The following is a 17500-nucleotide window of genomic DNA, read 5'->3' as shown; positions in this document are numbered from 1 at the left end:
CTTGACCACGGATGTGTGTCTGTACATAATAACCTCAGTTTTATGAGTGCTAAAACTTGTCATATTCATATCCCTGTGTGTGTGTGTGTGTGTGTGTGTGTGTGTGTGTGTGTGTGTATGTTGGTGCGGGTGTGTGTGTGAGTGTGTGTGTGTGTGTGTGTGTGTATGTTGGTGCGGGTGTGTGTGTGTGTGTGTGTGTGTGTCCTCCCCCCTGTCCTCACCGTCCTCGTAGGCGGTGTACTCCACCCTGTAGGTCCCGTCCCCTTGTCAGTGATGTAGGCGTCCGTGTTGGCGCCTGACGGGTTGACGATGCGGGCCTTGATGTGGCTGCCTCCGCTCATGCACTGGGCCCGGGCGTCCACGATGAAGTGGGTGGTCACCTCCCGGAGGACCCCTGCCGACAGACAAACACACGGGGGGTCTCTCTCTGTCTCTGTCTCTCTCAATTTAAATTCAACGTAGAAGTGGAATTCGATCGGCCTTGTTGCTATAAGAGGGTTTCGGACACAGCCAAACCAAACATGTAGGAACTTTATTAAACACGTACGATGACAGGGAGGGAGGGAACGATGGGGGATATTTTATTCCTCGGCGTAGAAGTAAAACATTAGAACCCCTTCCTTCCTTCCTTTCTCTCTCTCTCCCTAAACGAAACGAACGTAAGCGATCCCCTCCGCTTGTCAATGGTTCTCTTTCTTCTCTCTTTCTTTTTTAAATATTGTGTTTAAATGACTAAATAATTAAATGATGATTATATCATGATTGGAGCACTTTGAGCTGCAACGTTTGCAGGAAAAGCGCTATACAAATAAAAGTTATTATTATTATTATTATTTCTCTCTCTCTTAAATTGAAACAATCCCCTGCTTGTCGATGGTTCTCTCTCTCTCTCTCTCCCTGTCTCCCTCTCCCTCTCCGTCTCTCTCTCTCTCTCCCCATCTCTCTCTCTCTCCCTCTCTCCCTCTCTCTCTCTCTCTCTCTCTCTCCCTCTCTCCCTCTCTCCCTCTCTCTCTCTCTCTCTCTCTCTCTCTCTCTCTCTCTCTCTCTCCCCATCTCTCTCCATCTCTCCTGGAAGCTGAGGTGAAGCTAATCATCCAGGTGGGTTAACATAAAGCACCATTGACAGCTGCGCTCGCTCCACTAGCAGTATCAGTTTCACTGGTTGTGAAGCCCCAGCCAATCCCCTGCCAGTCAGGAGCAGAGCCAGCCAATCACAAGGCAGTCGCAGCCGACACGGCCAATCAGGATCAACCCTTGACTAATGAAAGCCAGAGGTATATCCAAGTAGGCCCGTAGTGTCAGTCAAACTGTGGTCAAGTCTCTGTGGCTAATTGTCCGTTTATTTTCCTTCCTCTACAGATGGGATGGAGAGAGACAGAGAGAGAGAGAGAGAGAGAGAGAGAGAGAGAGAGAGAGAGAGAGAGAGAGAGAGAGAGAGAGAGAGACAGAGAGAGAGAACCGTCGAGACACGCAACGGGGATTGTTTAAGTCTTGACAGCGGGAAGAACCTGGTGGAAAGATTTATTTGTAACACAAGTCCTTCATTGTTGAGCGAGACTCCAGAGAGAGAGAGAGAGAGAGAGATAGACAGCAGCACTCGAGCCATATCCTGTCCCCTATTGTTTGGTTTACCGTGACAGTTTTGTCTGTGTTTGATGTAAGAGCTGGCCTGAACTCAGTAAAGGGGTCAGACTAGTGTTAGGGGGGGGGGGGGGGTATAGGGGGGAGAGGCAGGATCCAGTTCACCATAACACAGCCTGCCAACAGCAGGGATTGGTAACCTGTGAACTTGGCTCCGCCAACAACCACCTCCATCATGTGACACTCACTTCCATCGCATTCGGCAACTTAATCCTGCCATATTTTCGCCGGCATTTCGTAAGATATTAGTCACGCTTTGCTTTGTTCTCTGAGACAAGAACTTCTCTTGACACGATTTCACGGTACCGGAGAACAGACCCCCTTGTTTGAAATCAAGACCCGTCCCTGACTCGTTCTGTACACAATCTGTCATTGCGGAATCTTGTTTGGGATTCTGTTTCGCATCAGCGCAATGTGATTCCGATTTTGCCCCCCCACCCCCCCCCGAGCGAGCCCATACTGGATACGGTAAGTCAGAGAACTGGGGAAAAGAAAAGAAAGCCAACAAAAAAGAAAGACACCAAGAGAAATCGCAGATGACGCCTGTCCGTGTCTTCATCGAAAAAGAAGAGAACGCACACCGTAGAAAACGTAGGCGAGGTGCTGGCGACGGAGCAGAAGACTATAGAATGAAGTAGAAGCCGCACACTCCAGATGTTCCGGATGCAAAAGTGTCGATTTTAATTGACAACGGTTTCGGGCCGTAGCCTTTGTCAAGTCTTACAAACAACAAACAACACGACAGCCATTAAATAGACAGGTAGGCTAGATCGCATAGGTAACACCTATGAGGACACACCTACGTGAGATCACAATGACGTCATAAAGACATGAAAAGACAATCAAAACAACCGGTGTTACGTATAAGCTATACCCTGGCTCTGCGTCTTACCTCTGCCTTCCACCCCCGGGCCGTAGACCTTGACCCCGCTGGTGTCGATGGCCGGGTCCACCTGCACGCGGGCGGGGAACTTGGGCACGGCGTGGCCCCCGTACTTGATGGTGATGGTGTACATGCCGTGGAACTGCGGTATGTAGGTGATGGAGTAGGTGCCGTCGCTGTTGTTCTGCACGTGGACCTCGGCCTTCGACCCGGAGTCGGAGATGATCTCGATGGTCAGCTCCGCCTCCCCGGCCTTGGACGAGTCCACCGTGAAGGCGCCTGCCTCGTTCACCTTGCCCCGCTCCAGACCCGGCCCACTGGCCGTCACCTTGTAATAATAATAATAATAATAATAATAATAATACATTAGACTTATATAGCGCTTTTCTAGACACTCTAGGCACTACACTAAACTAGCAGTGCATTCCACAATTTGGGTGAAATAAAATGAGAACGCAGCCTCACCAAATCTCTTCTTTTGCACATGTGGTACACAGAGAAAGCCGGCGTCAGAAGACCTGAGAGCTCGATGGACCTATCGCTAAGCCACGGCCCCTTTGAAAACTCGGGACAAACAAACAACGCCTCACTGACAGTGACTGACTGACTGGCTGTGACTGAATGACATTCAATGACTTACAATGGCGGGAGTTGGCAAATCTCTGATTTCTGATTTACCACAGCAAGTAATAGACATGTTTTTTTTAAAATATTTAGTCCAGAAGCTTTTCACCATCAGATATTAGCGAGTTGTTTGTCTGAGTTTTCTGCCTGTAGTGACTTTTGCTGTGATATGATTGGACAATTTCTATTTTGGGGCGTGGCTTAGCGATAGGTCCATTGGGCTGATATGCTAGCAAAAGGTCTTTCAGAATCAGATATTCTGGTGCTGTTCCAGTGAGAGCTTTATAAACAAGCGTTATAAACAACCTTGCTGGGGTCGAACACCGACTGGACCGCCGCCTTGAAGGGCGAGCCGGGGATGTGCTGCTCGGCGAACAGGATGTTGATGGCGTACTCCCCGGGCTCCGTGGGCAGGTAGGACACGGAGCAGGAGCCGTCGCCGTTGTCCTGGCACTCGATCTTGGCCTCGCAGGGCCCCTCCACCGTCAGGCCCAGCCCGCCCGTGCCCGCGCCCTTGGTGTCGATAGCGAAGGGCGCCTGCTTGCCCACCACGCCCCCCTGGAGGCCCGGGCCGTAGGCGCGCACCTGAGGGACGGCAGGGGGGGAGGGGGAGGGAGGGGAGTTAGGAAGGGGGGGGGGGGGAGGGTCACACACTAAGTTACACAGGCAGTAGTTGTCGTGAGGTGACACGAGCCAGTTCTGTTTAGGTTAGATTAGGTTAGAGGATTCTTAATAGGACTGGTTGTTAAAATCCCTAAATATTCAGCACAACAATTGAGTGGAGTTGGAGATGTCCTCTTGGGTGGAGTGGAATTTGGCAATGATCACCTGGTGCCACCAGTACGACACATCTTCAGTTGTGGTCCCCGACCTCATTGGGTGTTTCGGCCAGTTATCACAAAACACCCTCTGCCGAGGTTGGCCCACCACAGGCTGATCAGGCCTGGGTGTGTGTCGCACGGTGGCACCACATGGTCATTTGGGAGCCCATGTTGGGTCCCTACGTTTCAGCCACAGCCAGTGACTGCTCCGTTCTGCTGCAGTGGACAGTTCTCTGATTGCCTTCCGTTGGGCCTGTCCTCTGATCCCTACTGCCCTCAGGAGCCTTGTGGTGGAGCTGGCTACAAAGCCTCTGCAGCCCACCTCCACTGGCCACACCTTCACGTTCCAGCCCCGCCCCTCTGCTTCGACTGCTAAGTTGGCATACCGCAGCCTCTTCCGTTCGAATGCCTCATCGATGGCCTCCTCCCATGGGACCGTCAGTTCTACGATGAAGACACGCCGGCAGGACTTGGACCAGAGGACTAGGTCTGGGCGCAGGTTGGTCGCTGCAATTTCGGGTGGGAAGGTGAGCCTCTGGCTGAGGTCTACCCGCATTTCCCAATCCCGGGCTGCGTTCAGTGGGCCTGAGTCTGGAGGTGATGGCTTGGTCCGCTGTTTCTCCCCTTCCCGGATGAAGGTTGTTTTCCGTAGAAAGGTAGTCTGGGCATTTAGAGGCATGGCGTTGGTGGTTACCCTCTTGTGCTCAAGTTCGGCAGCCAAGCACTTTAGCACTTGGTTGTGGCGCCAGATGTATCTTCCTTGAGTTAGACTGGTCTTGCAACCCACCAAGATGTGTTTGAGGGTTGCTGGGGCTGCACACTGGAGACAGGCTGGGTCCTCTCCATACCAGAGATGTAGGTTGGTAGGAGAGAGCAGGACATCATATGTGGCTCTGATGATGAAACTTAGCCTATTAGACTCCATGCTCCACAGCTCGTTCCACGTGATTTTCCTCCTCTCCACACTCTCCCACTTCATCCAGCGGCCTTGCTGGGCTTGGGAGACTGCCTTGGCGCACCTGGCTGCTTCCTCCTGGTGGCGCACCTCCTCAACCACCATCTTCCGCCGTTCGGTTGGAGTAGCCTTTTGCCATGTGGGTGTTGTTGTTTCCAAGCCAAGGCCCCCTCTGCCATGTTGGACATGCCCCACTATATCCCGGTGTCTGAGGGCGGTCTTTGCCACCGCAACTGCTGCAGATGGCTTCCATTTCCTCCCCGTTGCTAGGATTGGAGCAGCACCTCTGACGAATGGATCCTGGGATTCTGTGAGAGTCATTTCCAGCCTTGATTTGGCACATTTGTACTCCTCCACCAGGCTTGAGATTGGTAGGGAGAGGGCTCCGTTGCCATACAGGCCTATGCTGCTAAGGCCTCTCGGCAGTCGAAGCCACTTCCTCACTTGTGCATTCACCAGTCTCTCCAGCCGGTTGGCATGGGATAGTGTGACCTCGTAGATGGAAATTGGCCACATGAGACGGGGCAGCAGTCCAAACTGAAAGCACCACAGCTTCAGCTTCCCAGGGAGAGCAGTGTTGTTGATCTGCTTGAGGCCACTGATTGTATCCTGCTTGAGTTGTTCCACCTGCTTCGAGTCTTTGAGTTCTGCGCTATACCAGCGGCCAAGGCTTTTGATGGGCTTCTCCAGAACTGTTGGTATTGGCTCGTTGTTGACGTGGAACCTCTCATTGGCGAGCTTGCCTTTGACAATGGAGATACTGTGTGACTTACTGGGTTTAATCTCCATTCGTGCCCATTTGATGTTTCCCTGGAGTTTATCCAGCAGGCGTTTGGTGCATGCGTTTGTTGTTGTTATTGTCGTCATGTCATCCATGTACGCCCTGATTGGTGGAAGACGCAGCCCGCTCTTCAACCGTTCCCCTCCAACAACCCATCGGGATGCTCGAATAATGAGCTCCATTGCCATGGTAAACGCCAGTGGAGTGCGCATGTCCAAGATGGCGCCGTCCATGGCAGCTATGGTACTATGGAGTGTTGTTTGGTGTGTCTGTATGTCTGGATTTGTGTTCTGTGACATCTCTTATACAAGAGAAGAACTCTTATGTCTCAGGGATTCCACCCCCTTGGACATTGCTCCTATTTTTCTCACCCGATCTACGGAAGTGCTGGATATCCTGATCCGAGGAACCGCAATCTTCACCCAGGCTGTGAGGTGGCTGAGACGACAGCGGGGGAAGAGAGCTGGGGCTCTCGCTAGACTGAGAAGACGCGGCTCCCGCACTCCACTCCCAGGAATATTTCTAGCCAATGTGAACTCCTTATGTAATAAAATGGACGAACTCCGGTGCCTGGTAGCGAAAAGCAAGGACTACAACTCTTCAGCAGCTTATGCCATCACGGAGACCTGGCTCTCTGAGGACGTCCCAGACGCAGCAGTACAACTGGAGGGCTTCCAGCTGTACCGAGCCGACAGGGACACACTTTCGTCCGGAAAAGTCTGCGGAGGTGGGGTATGTTTTTTCGTTAACGAGTCCTGGTGTACTGACGTGACAGTGATTAAACAACACTGCTCGACTGCCCTAGAACTCATCATCATTAACTGTCGCCCGTTTTACTCGCCCCGTGAGTTCAGCTCTTTTATTCTTGCTTGTGTGTACATCCCACCAGACGCTGCTGTCGAAGAGGCACAGAGCGCATTAGCTGAGCATATTATGGAGACTGAACGTTTATATCCGGACAGTGCTGTGATTGTGTTGGGGGATTTTAATAAAGCAAATCTGAGCCGGGCTCTGCCCAAATATCGGCAGCAGGTCAAATGCCCCACTCGGGGGGAGAGGACGCTAGACCACTGCTACTGTACCATCAAGAACGCCTACCACGCTGTCTCCCGAGCTGCGCTGGGCAAATCTGACCACGACATTGTCCATCTGATCCCATCCTACAGGCAGAGACTAAAAGTGTCAAAACCTGTAGTTAAGTCGTTCAGAACATGGGACAGCGAGGCTAAGGAGAAAACCAGCGCCTGGTTAGAGCGGGCTGGCTGTGACGAGGGCTATGTGGAGTGGGCGGGGGCTGAGGCCGGTAACGACTTGGATGCGTACACTGACACTGTGACGTCATTCGTCAGCTACTGCGAGGAGGTGTGTGTTCCAACTCGGACCAGGGTCAGTTATAATAATGACAAACCCTGGTTCACAGCCCAGCTCGGAAGGCTGAGGTTGGAGAAGGAGGATGCCTGGCAGAGGGGTGACAAGAACAGGTTTAGAGACGCCAGGTACAAGTTCGAGGCAGCTGTTAAGCAAGCAAAACATCGCTACTCTGAGAAACTGCAACAACAATTCTCAGATGGCAACGCTGCCTCTGTCTGGAAGGGTCTAAAACAAATTACCAACTATAAACCAAAACCCCCTCAGACCACAGAAAGCACTCTCCTTGCAAATGAACTGAACAAGTTTTACTGCAGATTCGAACTACAGTCTGCCCCCTCTACTACTGCCCCCCCTCCCCCCCACCTCCCCTCCTCCTCCCTTCTCTCCCCTGAGCCCCACCCCCTCTGCCCGCCCACAGTCTGCCCCCTCTACTACTGCCCCCCTCTCCCCAACCTCCCCTCCTCCTCCCTTCTCTCCCCTGAGCCCCACCCCCTCTGCCCGCACACACCTCTCTGTCTCAGAGAGAGAGAGGTGAACCGCCTGTTCAAGAGACAGAACCCCCGGAAGGCGGCCGGTCCGGATGCTGTCTCACCCTCCATGTTGAAGTTCTGCGCTGACCAGCTGTCCCCTGTGTTCAGCAACATCTTCAACTCCTCCCTGGAGTGCTGTCAGGTACCAGCCTGCTTCAAGACCTCCACCATTATCCCTGTCCCAAAAAAGTCGAGGATCACAGGCCTGAATGACTACAGACCCGTTGCCCTGACCTCTGTAGTCATGAAGGTCTTTGAACGCCTCGTCCTTGCCCACCTAAAGTCCATCACAGACCCTCTCCTAGACCCCCTGCAGTTCGCGTATAGAGCCAACAGGTCCGTGGAGGACGCGGTCAACATGGCCCTACACCATGTCCTAGAACATCTGGACACGGCCGGGACCTACGCCAGAATCCTGTTCGTTGACTTCAGTTCGGCATTCAACACCATCTTGCCACCCATACTGGAGTGTGGGCTCTCTGCACTGCAGGTGCCTGACTACACCTGCAGGTGGATCACAAACTTTCTGTCCAACAGGACCCAGCGGGTGAAGCTCGGGAAGTCCATCTCTGAGCTGAGGACCATCAGCACCGGTTCCCCGCAGGGCTGCGTCCTGTCTCCCCTCCTGTTTTCCCTCTACACCAACTGCTGTACCTCCAGCCACCAGTCGGTCAAGCTCCTCAAGTTCGCGGACGATACCACCCTGGTAGGGCTCATCTCCAGGGGGGATGAATCTGCTTACAGGAGCGAGATTGACTTGGTGGTCTCCTGGTGCACCCGGAACAACCTAGAGCTAAATGCTCTTAAGACAGTGGAGCTGATAGTGGACTTCAGGAGGAACCCACCCCCTCCCTCTCCAATCATACTGGGAGACACTCCAGTCACCACAGTGGAGTCATGCCGCTTCCTTGGGGTGACAGTCTCTCGGGACTTGAAGTGGGGGCCCCACATCGACGCCCTCACAAAAAAGGCCCAGAAGAGACTGTTTTTCCTGAGGCAGCTCAGGAAATTCCACCTTCCTAAGACCACGCTGGTGAACTTCTACACGGCCATCATTGAGTCCATCGTCACCTCCGCCATCATCATCTGGTTCCCCGCTGCAGCGGCCAAGGACAAGGCCAAGCTGCAGCGGGTGATACGCTCGGCGGAGAGGGTGATTGGCTGCCCTTTGCCCCCCCTTGAGGCCCTGTTTAAAAGTAGGGCTTTGGGGAGGGCCAGGAAGATCATGGCTGACCCCGCACACCCAGGACACGGTCTCTTCGCCCCGCTCCCCTCAGGCAGGAGGGTGCGGTCCCTAAATACTGTGAAGGCCCGACATACAAACAGCTTTTTCCCCACAGCCATCCGGCTCCTAAATGCCGCTGGCCCTTGACAAAGAGGTCTTTGACGAACATGTATGGATCTCTGTAGAAGGCAGTCCTCGTTCGCTCTTTCTTCTTGTGTTGCTTTCTCAAGCATTCTGCTCTAAGTAGGTTAGGTTAGATTAGGTTAGGTTAGGTTAGGTTAGGTTAGGTTAGATTAGGTTAGATTAGATTAGGTTAGGTTAGGTTAGGTTAAATTAGGTTAGGTTAGGTTAGATTAGAACAGATTAGATTAGATTAGATTAGATTAGATTAGATTAGATTACATTAATTTAGATTACATTAGATTAGATTACATTAGATTCAACTTTATTGTCATTGCAGAGTACAAGTACCAGACAGCGAAATGCAGTTCAGCATCAGAACCAGAAGCGCAAACAGTGATATAAAACATGATCGTGATAATGTTCTAGAATCTAGATGCTTCCATTAGAGCAACATGAGCACCCCTCTATTATTACTAATGCTACATAACAATGTGAACATGCAATAATGACCGCAGCCCCATTACGGTTAACATACCACGATGACCACAACCCCATTATGGTTAACATACCACGATGACCACAACCTCATCATGGTAAACATCCATCACTGCTGACTCTGTGGCGTTCCAGAACCTTCCTAGTAATTGTTTCCTACGGTGATCAGCCAGCCTAATGACTGATGCTCAGTTCCCCTCGGTTAGCGGGGAGCGCGGGGGGGGGGACAGGGGATGGGGGAGGGAGGGGGGGTGAGGGAGGGAGAACATCTGGCGAAGGGGGTCAGGTGTGCAACGGAGGAACGACCCCCAGTCACACACGGGACAGCGATGACCTCACCACCGGCTGAGTAATCTCACTGTGTTCTGGAGGTAATCACTCAAACACACACACACACACACACACACACACACAAGCTCATACACACCGGGGACACACACACGCACACACACACACACACATACACACCAGACCCACATACTCAACAAACACACACATACACACCAGACACACATACTCAACCAACACACACACACACACACACACACACAAACACACACATACACACCAGACACACATACTCAACCAACACCCCCACACACACACACACACACACACAGATATACACATACACACCAGACACACATACCAAACAAACACACATACACACATACTCAACAAACACACACACACACACGCCTCCCCTCCTCCCCCGTCCTTCTCCTGACATTGGTTAATGAGGGGAGTGTTGTGGATCCCAGGCCAAAGCAAACAGCCCCGGAGATGAACAGAGTGATGGATAATGTTTCATTAATGCTCTATTACAGCCTATTAACGCTCCCCCGCACTGCTCCTGCCTTCCTCTAGGGGGCCGGGACCAGAGACACACAGGCCAGACTCTTAGGAACCACACTGGAGGTAGAGAGTCAGAGAGACAAGGAGAGGGGGATGGGGGAGAGAGGAGGAAACGGAGAGAGAGGGGGGGGGGGAAGAGGGAGGGGAGAGAGAGATTGGGGGGGGAGAGAGAGACAGAGAGAGAGAGAGGGGGGGAGAGAGAGAGAGAGACAGAGAGAGAGAGAGAAGGGGGGGGAGAGAGAGAGGGGGGGGGGGGAGAGAGAGAGAGAGAGAAAGAGAGAGAGAGACACAGAGAGAGAGAGATAGAGAGAGAGAGACAGAGAGAGACAGAGAGAGAGAGGCAGAAAGAGAGAGAGACAGAGAGAGACAGAGAGAGAGAGGCAGAAAGAGAGAGAGACAGAGAGAGAGAGAGAGAGAGAGGTGGTTCAGGGACAGCAGGAGAGACAGAGAGAGAGAGACAGAGAGAGAGTGAAAGAAAGAGAGACAGAGAGAGGGAGAGACAGAGAGAGAGAGACAGAGAGAGAGCGAAAGAAAGAGAGACAGAGAGAGGGAGAGACAGAGAGAGATGAGACAGAAAGAGAGAGAGAGAGAGAGAGAGGTGGTTCAGGGAAAGAGGGAGGGCTAACGATGCAGTCGGGGTCGGCCTTGGGAGTGTGAACCCTTCTGACAGTCGCTCAGACGGACTCTGGATGCAATTATCATCCGTACGTCATCAAAGGAAGTCTGCGTTCCCCCGTTCCTCATGAGAGATGGAGGGATGAAGTCTGGATGAAGTCTGGCCGGGTCTTAACGCTCCTCGTCCGGACCACCAGGGCTGCTCCTGGGACCACCGCAGGGTTCAAACCTGGGTCTGTGGCCCGTGGAAGACCCAGAAAACATCCTCGAGATCCTCCGAAAGTTTTGAGTTTGAGTTTATGAGCTCGGTTAGACAGGGACACACACACACTTTCCGATCGATTGTCGGTGAATCCTGAGCCCTGTCTGAGTACTAAATGCCTCCTTCTTTCCTCCCCTAACCTTAAAAAAAAACAGTCACTGATCTGACTGGACTGGATGAATAGATAGCTTTGACCCCATCCGATCGTGTTAGGTCAGTGATGTCTTCAAGGAAGGTAGGAAGGGGCGGAAGGAAGGAAGGAAGGAAGGAAGAAAGGAAGGATCTTGGGCGGCTGTGGTGCAGGAGGTAGAGCCGGCGTCTAATGATCGCAAGATTGCCAGTTCGGCGGTTCAAGCCCCGGCTAGCCACATGTCGAAGTGTCCTTCCTTGGCCAAGACAAAATTCCCCAAATTTCTCCCAATGAGCAGGCCGGCCGGCGCCATGCATGGTAGCTTTCCGCTATTGGTGGGTGAATGTGAATAAGTGTGTGAATGGGTGAATGAGAGGCTGTTGTGAAGCCGTTATTCCGCTTTGGAATAAGTATGTATATATATATATACGGTAAGTCAGTCCATTTATCTCATTTGTGAAGTTTGGGAAAAGGGGGGAGGGTCTTACTCAGAGTTCCTACGCCTTCTGAAACATCAAGTTCAAGCACCTTTCAAGGACTTTCAAGACCCTCAAATTCAAGGACCCAACACGGCATAGTTTGAGACAGAACTAGTTGACGAGCTAAGTAAAACATTTTGGAATATACCCTACGGCAGTGTTTTTTTAGAGTGAGAGAGGGAGAGGGGAATTTTCAATGACCCATGTCAATTTTCAAGAACTTTTAAGACCTTGATTTCTTTTTCTCAAATTCACAAACGTTCAAGGATTTCAAGGACCTGTGGGAACCCTGCTTACTGTACCTTTGAGGGGTCCGGGGGCATGACCCCCTCCACGGTGAAGGGGCTGCCGGGGACGGGGTTCCCGTCGTAGCTCACGTCCACTTTGTAGGTGCCCTCCTCCGGGGGGATGTACTTCACGGTGTGCACCTCGTTGGCCACGCCCCCAGACTCCAGCTTGCAGGGGATTGGCCGGCGGGAGGGGGAGGTGATCTTCACGTCCACTTTGCCCTGGCCGCCGGCGCCGCGCGTGTTCACCGTGAACTCCTGGTCCATCCCCACGTCCACCTCTGCAGGTCACACACACACACACACACACACACACAGACAGGCACGTACACAGGCACGTACACAGACACAGACACAGACACAGACACACACACACACACACACACACACACACACACACACACAGACAGGCACACACACAGACACACACACAGACACACACACAGAGACGCAGGCACACGCAGACACACACACACACACACACACACACACAGAAACGGACAAACACACAAATATACACACACACAGACACACACAAACACACACACACACACACACATAAACAAACAAAGGAAATGAGGTCGTTGAGCTCTAATAAAACAACTCACATTAAACAACACAACATTAAAAAGAGACAACATTCTGATTTATCTGTCTCCGTGTCAACTTTAACTGCATCACGAAGCAAATTAATAACGGACGTGTGCGTCAGCTAAATCATTCAGTTGACAGCGTTGAGAATAATTGATAATATTATCTATGGCGTGGTGTGTTGTCCCAGTAAGACAGATGTGTTTGGAGATCACAGGGTCAAACTCTTCCATGCGACTGATGTTGGGTTACTTCCCAGTGGGATCTCACTAACAGGCCTCTCCGCGCTACTCACTGTTGTTCAACCCTTGAACTTTGACCTTGTTGAGGTCAAGGGGCGGAGCCACGCTGATGTTGAAGGGGCTCTTGGGAATTGGGTCACCCCCGTGACACACTGAGATGGAGATGCTTCCCTGAGAGAGAGGGAGAGAGAGAGAGAGAGAGAGAGAGAGAGAGAGAGAGAGAGAGGGAGAGAGAGAGGGAGAGAGAGAGGAAGAGAGAGAGAGAGAGAGATGGATAGAGAGAGAGATAATTATTTTTTGTGTGATACATACACACTCTTTCACTCTTTCTCTCTCTCACACACACACGCTTGTTTTTTGTGTCACTGTCTCATTTTAAGATATATTTTACTTTTTTTTTTTATCTTGGCAAGTGACGTTTTCCTGTTTAGTTGGCAGATAGTAATAATATTATTTTCCACATTGTATTGCTTTTTTTCTTGTTTTTGAGAGCTGACTTTTGGCAGTAAAGACATTTTTAAGGAGGCAGACAAACTCACTTCACACACACACGCACACACCCACACACACACACACACACACACACACACACACACACACACACGCACACCCACACACACACACACACACACACACACACACACACACACATACATGCATACACGGAAGAATGTATGCAATAGTACTAGTACTATCAGTACAGTACAAATACTAACACAGTACTAGCAGACTTCAGTCATCTCCAGCCCCTAATCAAAACATCAATATACCGTACCACACAAACAAGATGGCGGAGAGACAAGGCCGCAGGTGAACCAGACAGACCCCCTTACCTGCTGCACCGCCGTGTAGCGCACAGTGTAGGAGTAGTCATGGTTGTCGATGATCTCAAAGTCCCGCACCACGTCCGTTTTGGCCGCTCCGGTGAAGTGCACCTCGGGCTTGGCCTTGCCCGCCCCCTTGGTGAAGATGGTGAAGTGGGTGGGCTTCCCCACCTCCACGCCTGGCGGCAGAGAACACCCACACGGTCAACACCACTGATCTGATCATCATCTACAGTACCGTCAGCTTAATCATTACATCATGCATCATACATGTCGAAGTCTCCTTGGGCAAGGCACTTAACCCCAAAATTGCTCCCAATGAGCGGGCCTCATGGTAGCTTGCCGCCATTGGTGTGTGAATGTGTGTGTGAATGGGTGAATGAGAGGCCATTGTAAAGCGCTTTGGTATAAGGCACTATATAAGTCAGTCCATTTACCATTTACATCAACATAGTCTCTAAATGTTTACGTTCTGACGGATTGTTACTGCCGACCAAGGAATATGTGACACAGTCTGATTATTTGGTCCGCATGTCGGGGGGGGGGGGGGGTTGTCATGGTAACGGGCTAGCGACAGCGACAGTCTCACCTGACTTGTTGAGTCCGGGGCCCTCGGCCCTGACCTTGGCGGCGTCGTGGGACGGGTCCACCTTGATGCGGAAGGGGCTGATGGGTATTTCCTGTGTCGGAGAGAGAGAGAGAGAGAGGGGGGGGTCAGAGTTGAGCGGTCACACACCATCCACTGTTACGGTCAACGTCCCTCACGGTAACGATCGTCGGTTGGGTGTTCCACGCCGAACACACCCATCGTCGTGTGTCACCTGACCCACCTGGTCGGCGAACAGCACCATGATGGTGTAGCGGCCGGGGCCGGGGGGCGTGTACTTGACGGTGAACGTGTCGTTGTCGTTCTTGATGATGTCGAAGTCGATGTCGGCCTCGGCCGGGCCCACCACGCCCGGGGCGCACTTGATCCCGATGCTGACGTCACCTGAGAAAAGAGAGAGAGAGAGAGGGAGGGAGGGAACGGGAACGGGACCGGGGGGGAAAAGGGAAGACAGGAATTCAGGATGAGGACATGGGACATTGGGAGAGGGAAGATATGGAGCCAAGGTGAGGACAAGGAATGGGAAAGGGGAATGGGACAGGGACGGTATATGGACCCAGGACGAGGGGTTAAATGGAAGCGAGAAGATATAGGGATACTCTGGGAATTTGGGGGGTTTTGTGGAGAAATAGGAGTTAGAAAAGGAGGAGAGCGGTTGATTTCGGTGCTTGCCGATTCAACTCCGCCCACTAAAACCCTGTTCTGCCTCCCAGCTGACCCTCCGATCGGCTTTAAAGAACAGCGATGTCTGTTCTATGTGTTGTGTTTCTGTGTTCTATGTGTTGTGTTTCTGTGTTCTATGTGTTGTGTTTCTGTGTTCTATGTGTTGTGTTTCTGTGTTCTATGTGTTGTGTTTCTATGTTCTATGTGTTGTGTTTCTGTGTTCTATGTGTTGTGTTTCTGTTCTATGTGTTGTGTTTCTGTGGTGTCTGTTCCATGTGTTGTGTTCCATGTGTTGTGTTCTATGTGTTGTGTTCTATGTGTTGTGTTCTATGTTCTGTGTTCTATGCCTCTCACCTTGCCCCGCCTCGCTGCAGTCTACAGTGAAGTAGGTGGGCTCGTTGGCCTTCAGCCCCGCCTTCTCCACGCCCGGGCCGTACACCTTCACGTTCTCTGGGTGGCTGCCTTCTCCGATGGTCACCTGTCGGTCACACACACACACACACACACACAGACACAATACACACACACATGATGAATATAGATAAATAACAGTGTTTAATCAGTCCGTCCATTCATCCATCCGTCCCCCTCTCTCTCTCTCTCCCCCCTCTCTCTCTCTCTCCCCCCCTCTCTCTATCTCCCCCCCTATCTCTCTCCCCCCTCTCCCCCCTCTCTCTCTCTCTCCCCCCTCTCTTTCTCTCTCCCCCTCTCTCTATCTCCCCCCCTCTCTCTCCACCTCTCTCTCTCTCCCCCCCTCTCTCTCCCCCCCCCCCCTCTCTCTCCCCCTCCCTCCCTCTCACCCTGAAGGGGCTGTTGGGCACGTTGACGTCCCCCCAGGTGATGATGATGGTGTGTTTGATGGGCTTGGTGGGGATGTAGAGGCAGAAGAAGGTGCTGTCTCCGTTGTCCGTGATCTCGATCTCGATGGGGAAGCCCTCTGCGTCCTGTCACACACACACACACACACACACACACACACACACACACACACACAGACACAGACACACACGCATGCACGCATGCACACACACGCACGCACACGCACGCACACGCACACACACACACACAAGCACACCTCCCTCAACAATGTGCTTAAGCATTCAAATAAGCAACAACATCAGATACAGGTCTATACCGGTCTATACAGGTCTATACATGGTGTGGAGGGTGTGGAGGGTGTGGAGGGTGTGGAGGGTGTAGAGGGTGTGGAGGGTGTAGAGGGTGTAGAGGGTGTGGAGGGTGTGGAGGGTGTGGAGGGTGTGGTCCTACCTGGGCGTAGATCTTCAGCTGGCCCCGTCCGGCTCCACAGGTGTCGATAGTGAACTCAGCGGGCTTGTTGACGATGCAGCCGGTGGGTTCCAGGCCCGGCCCGTAACACTTCACCTGCACGGACACAAACACACTCACATGATATAAGCGCTGTTCCTGTTGTTGTTTTTTAAAGGTTATTTTCAGATATGTGACACATTATAATGCTTTGGTCAGGATTCGATGTAATGATCTGACTTTTCTTTCGAAAAATGTGAATACATTTCCACGTTGTTGAATATCAATGACACATCGATAGTCAACTACCACAGCTTGTTTTGTGAGCCTGCTAACAATGTAAAGTAGTGTTATAGACTCAAAGACCCAGGAAATCATCGTGGACTTCATCGTGGACTTCAGGAGGAAAAAATCTGAGGTCCAGCCCCTGCTCATCGACGGAGGGAGCGTGGAGAGAGTCTCAACCCTCCGATTCCTGGGGGTGCACATACAGGATGACCTGTCCTGGAAGAACAACACAGCAGCCATCATCAAGAAGGCACAACAGCGGCTCTTCTTCCTGAGAGTCCTCAGGAAAGACCACATCGGACAGGAAATGCTGGTGGCCTTCTACCGCTGCGCAGTGGAGAGCATCCTCACCTACTGCATCTGCAACTGGTTCTCCAGCTGCACAGCCGCAGAGAGGAATGCGCTACAGAGAGTCGTGAGATTGGCCCAGAAGATCACCGGCGCCCCCTCCCCTCTCTGGAAGAGCTGTACAACACACGCTGCCTCAGGAAGGCCTCCAAGATCTCCAGAGACCCATCCCACCCTGGGTACGAACACTTTGCTCGGCTGCCCTCGAAAAGGCGGTTCAGGACCATGTTCGCAAGGACAAACAGACTGAAGCTCAGCTTCTACCCCAGGGCCATTCAGGCCCTGAACACAGCAAAGACCTAGGTTCTGGGCCCTGGACAGTCTGGACGGATTGATGGCAGCTGCTGGATTGAAATCAGGTGTAGTGCTGAGGCACAAATGTGTACATTTCAAGCCTGCAAACTGCGACACTTTAAATGAATGTGCAATAACACTATGTGCAATATGACAACCCTAGGGTACATAAGGTTCAGAGAATAGGAAATGTTAGAATAGGTATAGCATAGCATAGAGTACAGCACAGTGTTTTATTTGTATAGTATAGTATAGTGGATAGTGTACATAGCCTTTATTTATGTAAACCAGCTCCTTTCC

At 51.8% G+C, this 17500-nt stretch overlaps 1 protein-coding gene across 1 annotated transcript in view; it reads right to left on the bottom strand.

Annotated features, from left to right (window-relative positions):
* Positions 1-17500, bottom strand: part of flncb (filamin C, gamma b (actin binding protein 280)) — a gene marked incomplete at its 3' end in the record, with an annotated part of 81225 nt that overhangs the window by 24213 nt on the left and 39512 nt on the right. Inside the window, 12 exon segments of the mRNA XM_080538226.1 lie at positions 222-260; positions 263-394; positions 2534-2852; positions 3455-3733; positions 12093-12358; positions 12964-13081; positions 13744-13913; positions 14324-14414; positions 14565-14725; positions 15359-15482; positions 15805-15948; positions 16274-16387. Coding sequence (XP_080394352.1) covers positions 222-260; positions 263-394; positions 2534-2852; positions 3455-3733; positions 12093-12358; positions 12964-13081; positions 13744-13913; positions 14324-14414; positions 14565-14725; positions 15359-15482; positions 15805-15948; positions 16274-16387 — 1957 coding nt within the window.

The sequence above is a fragment of the Nansenia antarctica genome (genome assembly GCF_963989245.1).
Source record: "Nansenia antarctica genome assembly, chromosome: 8".
NCBI lineage: Eukaryota > Metazoa > Chordata > Actinopteri > Argentiniformes > Microstomatidae > Nansenia > Nansenia antarctica.
This window is presented reverse-complemented; position numbering and strand designations above follow the sequence as displayed.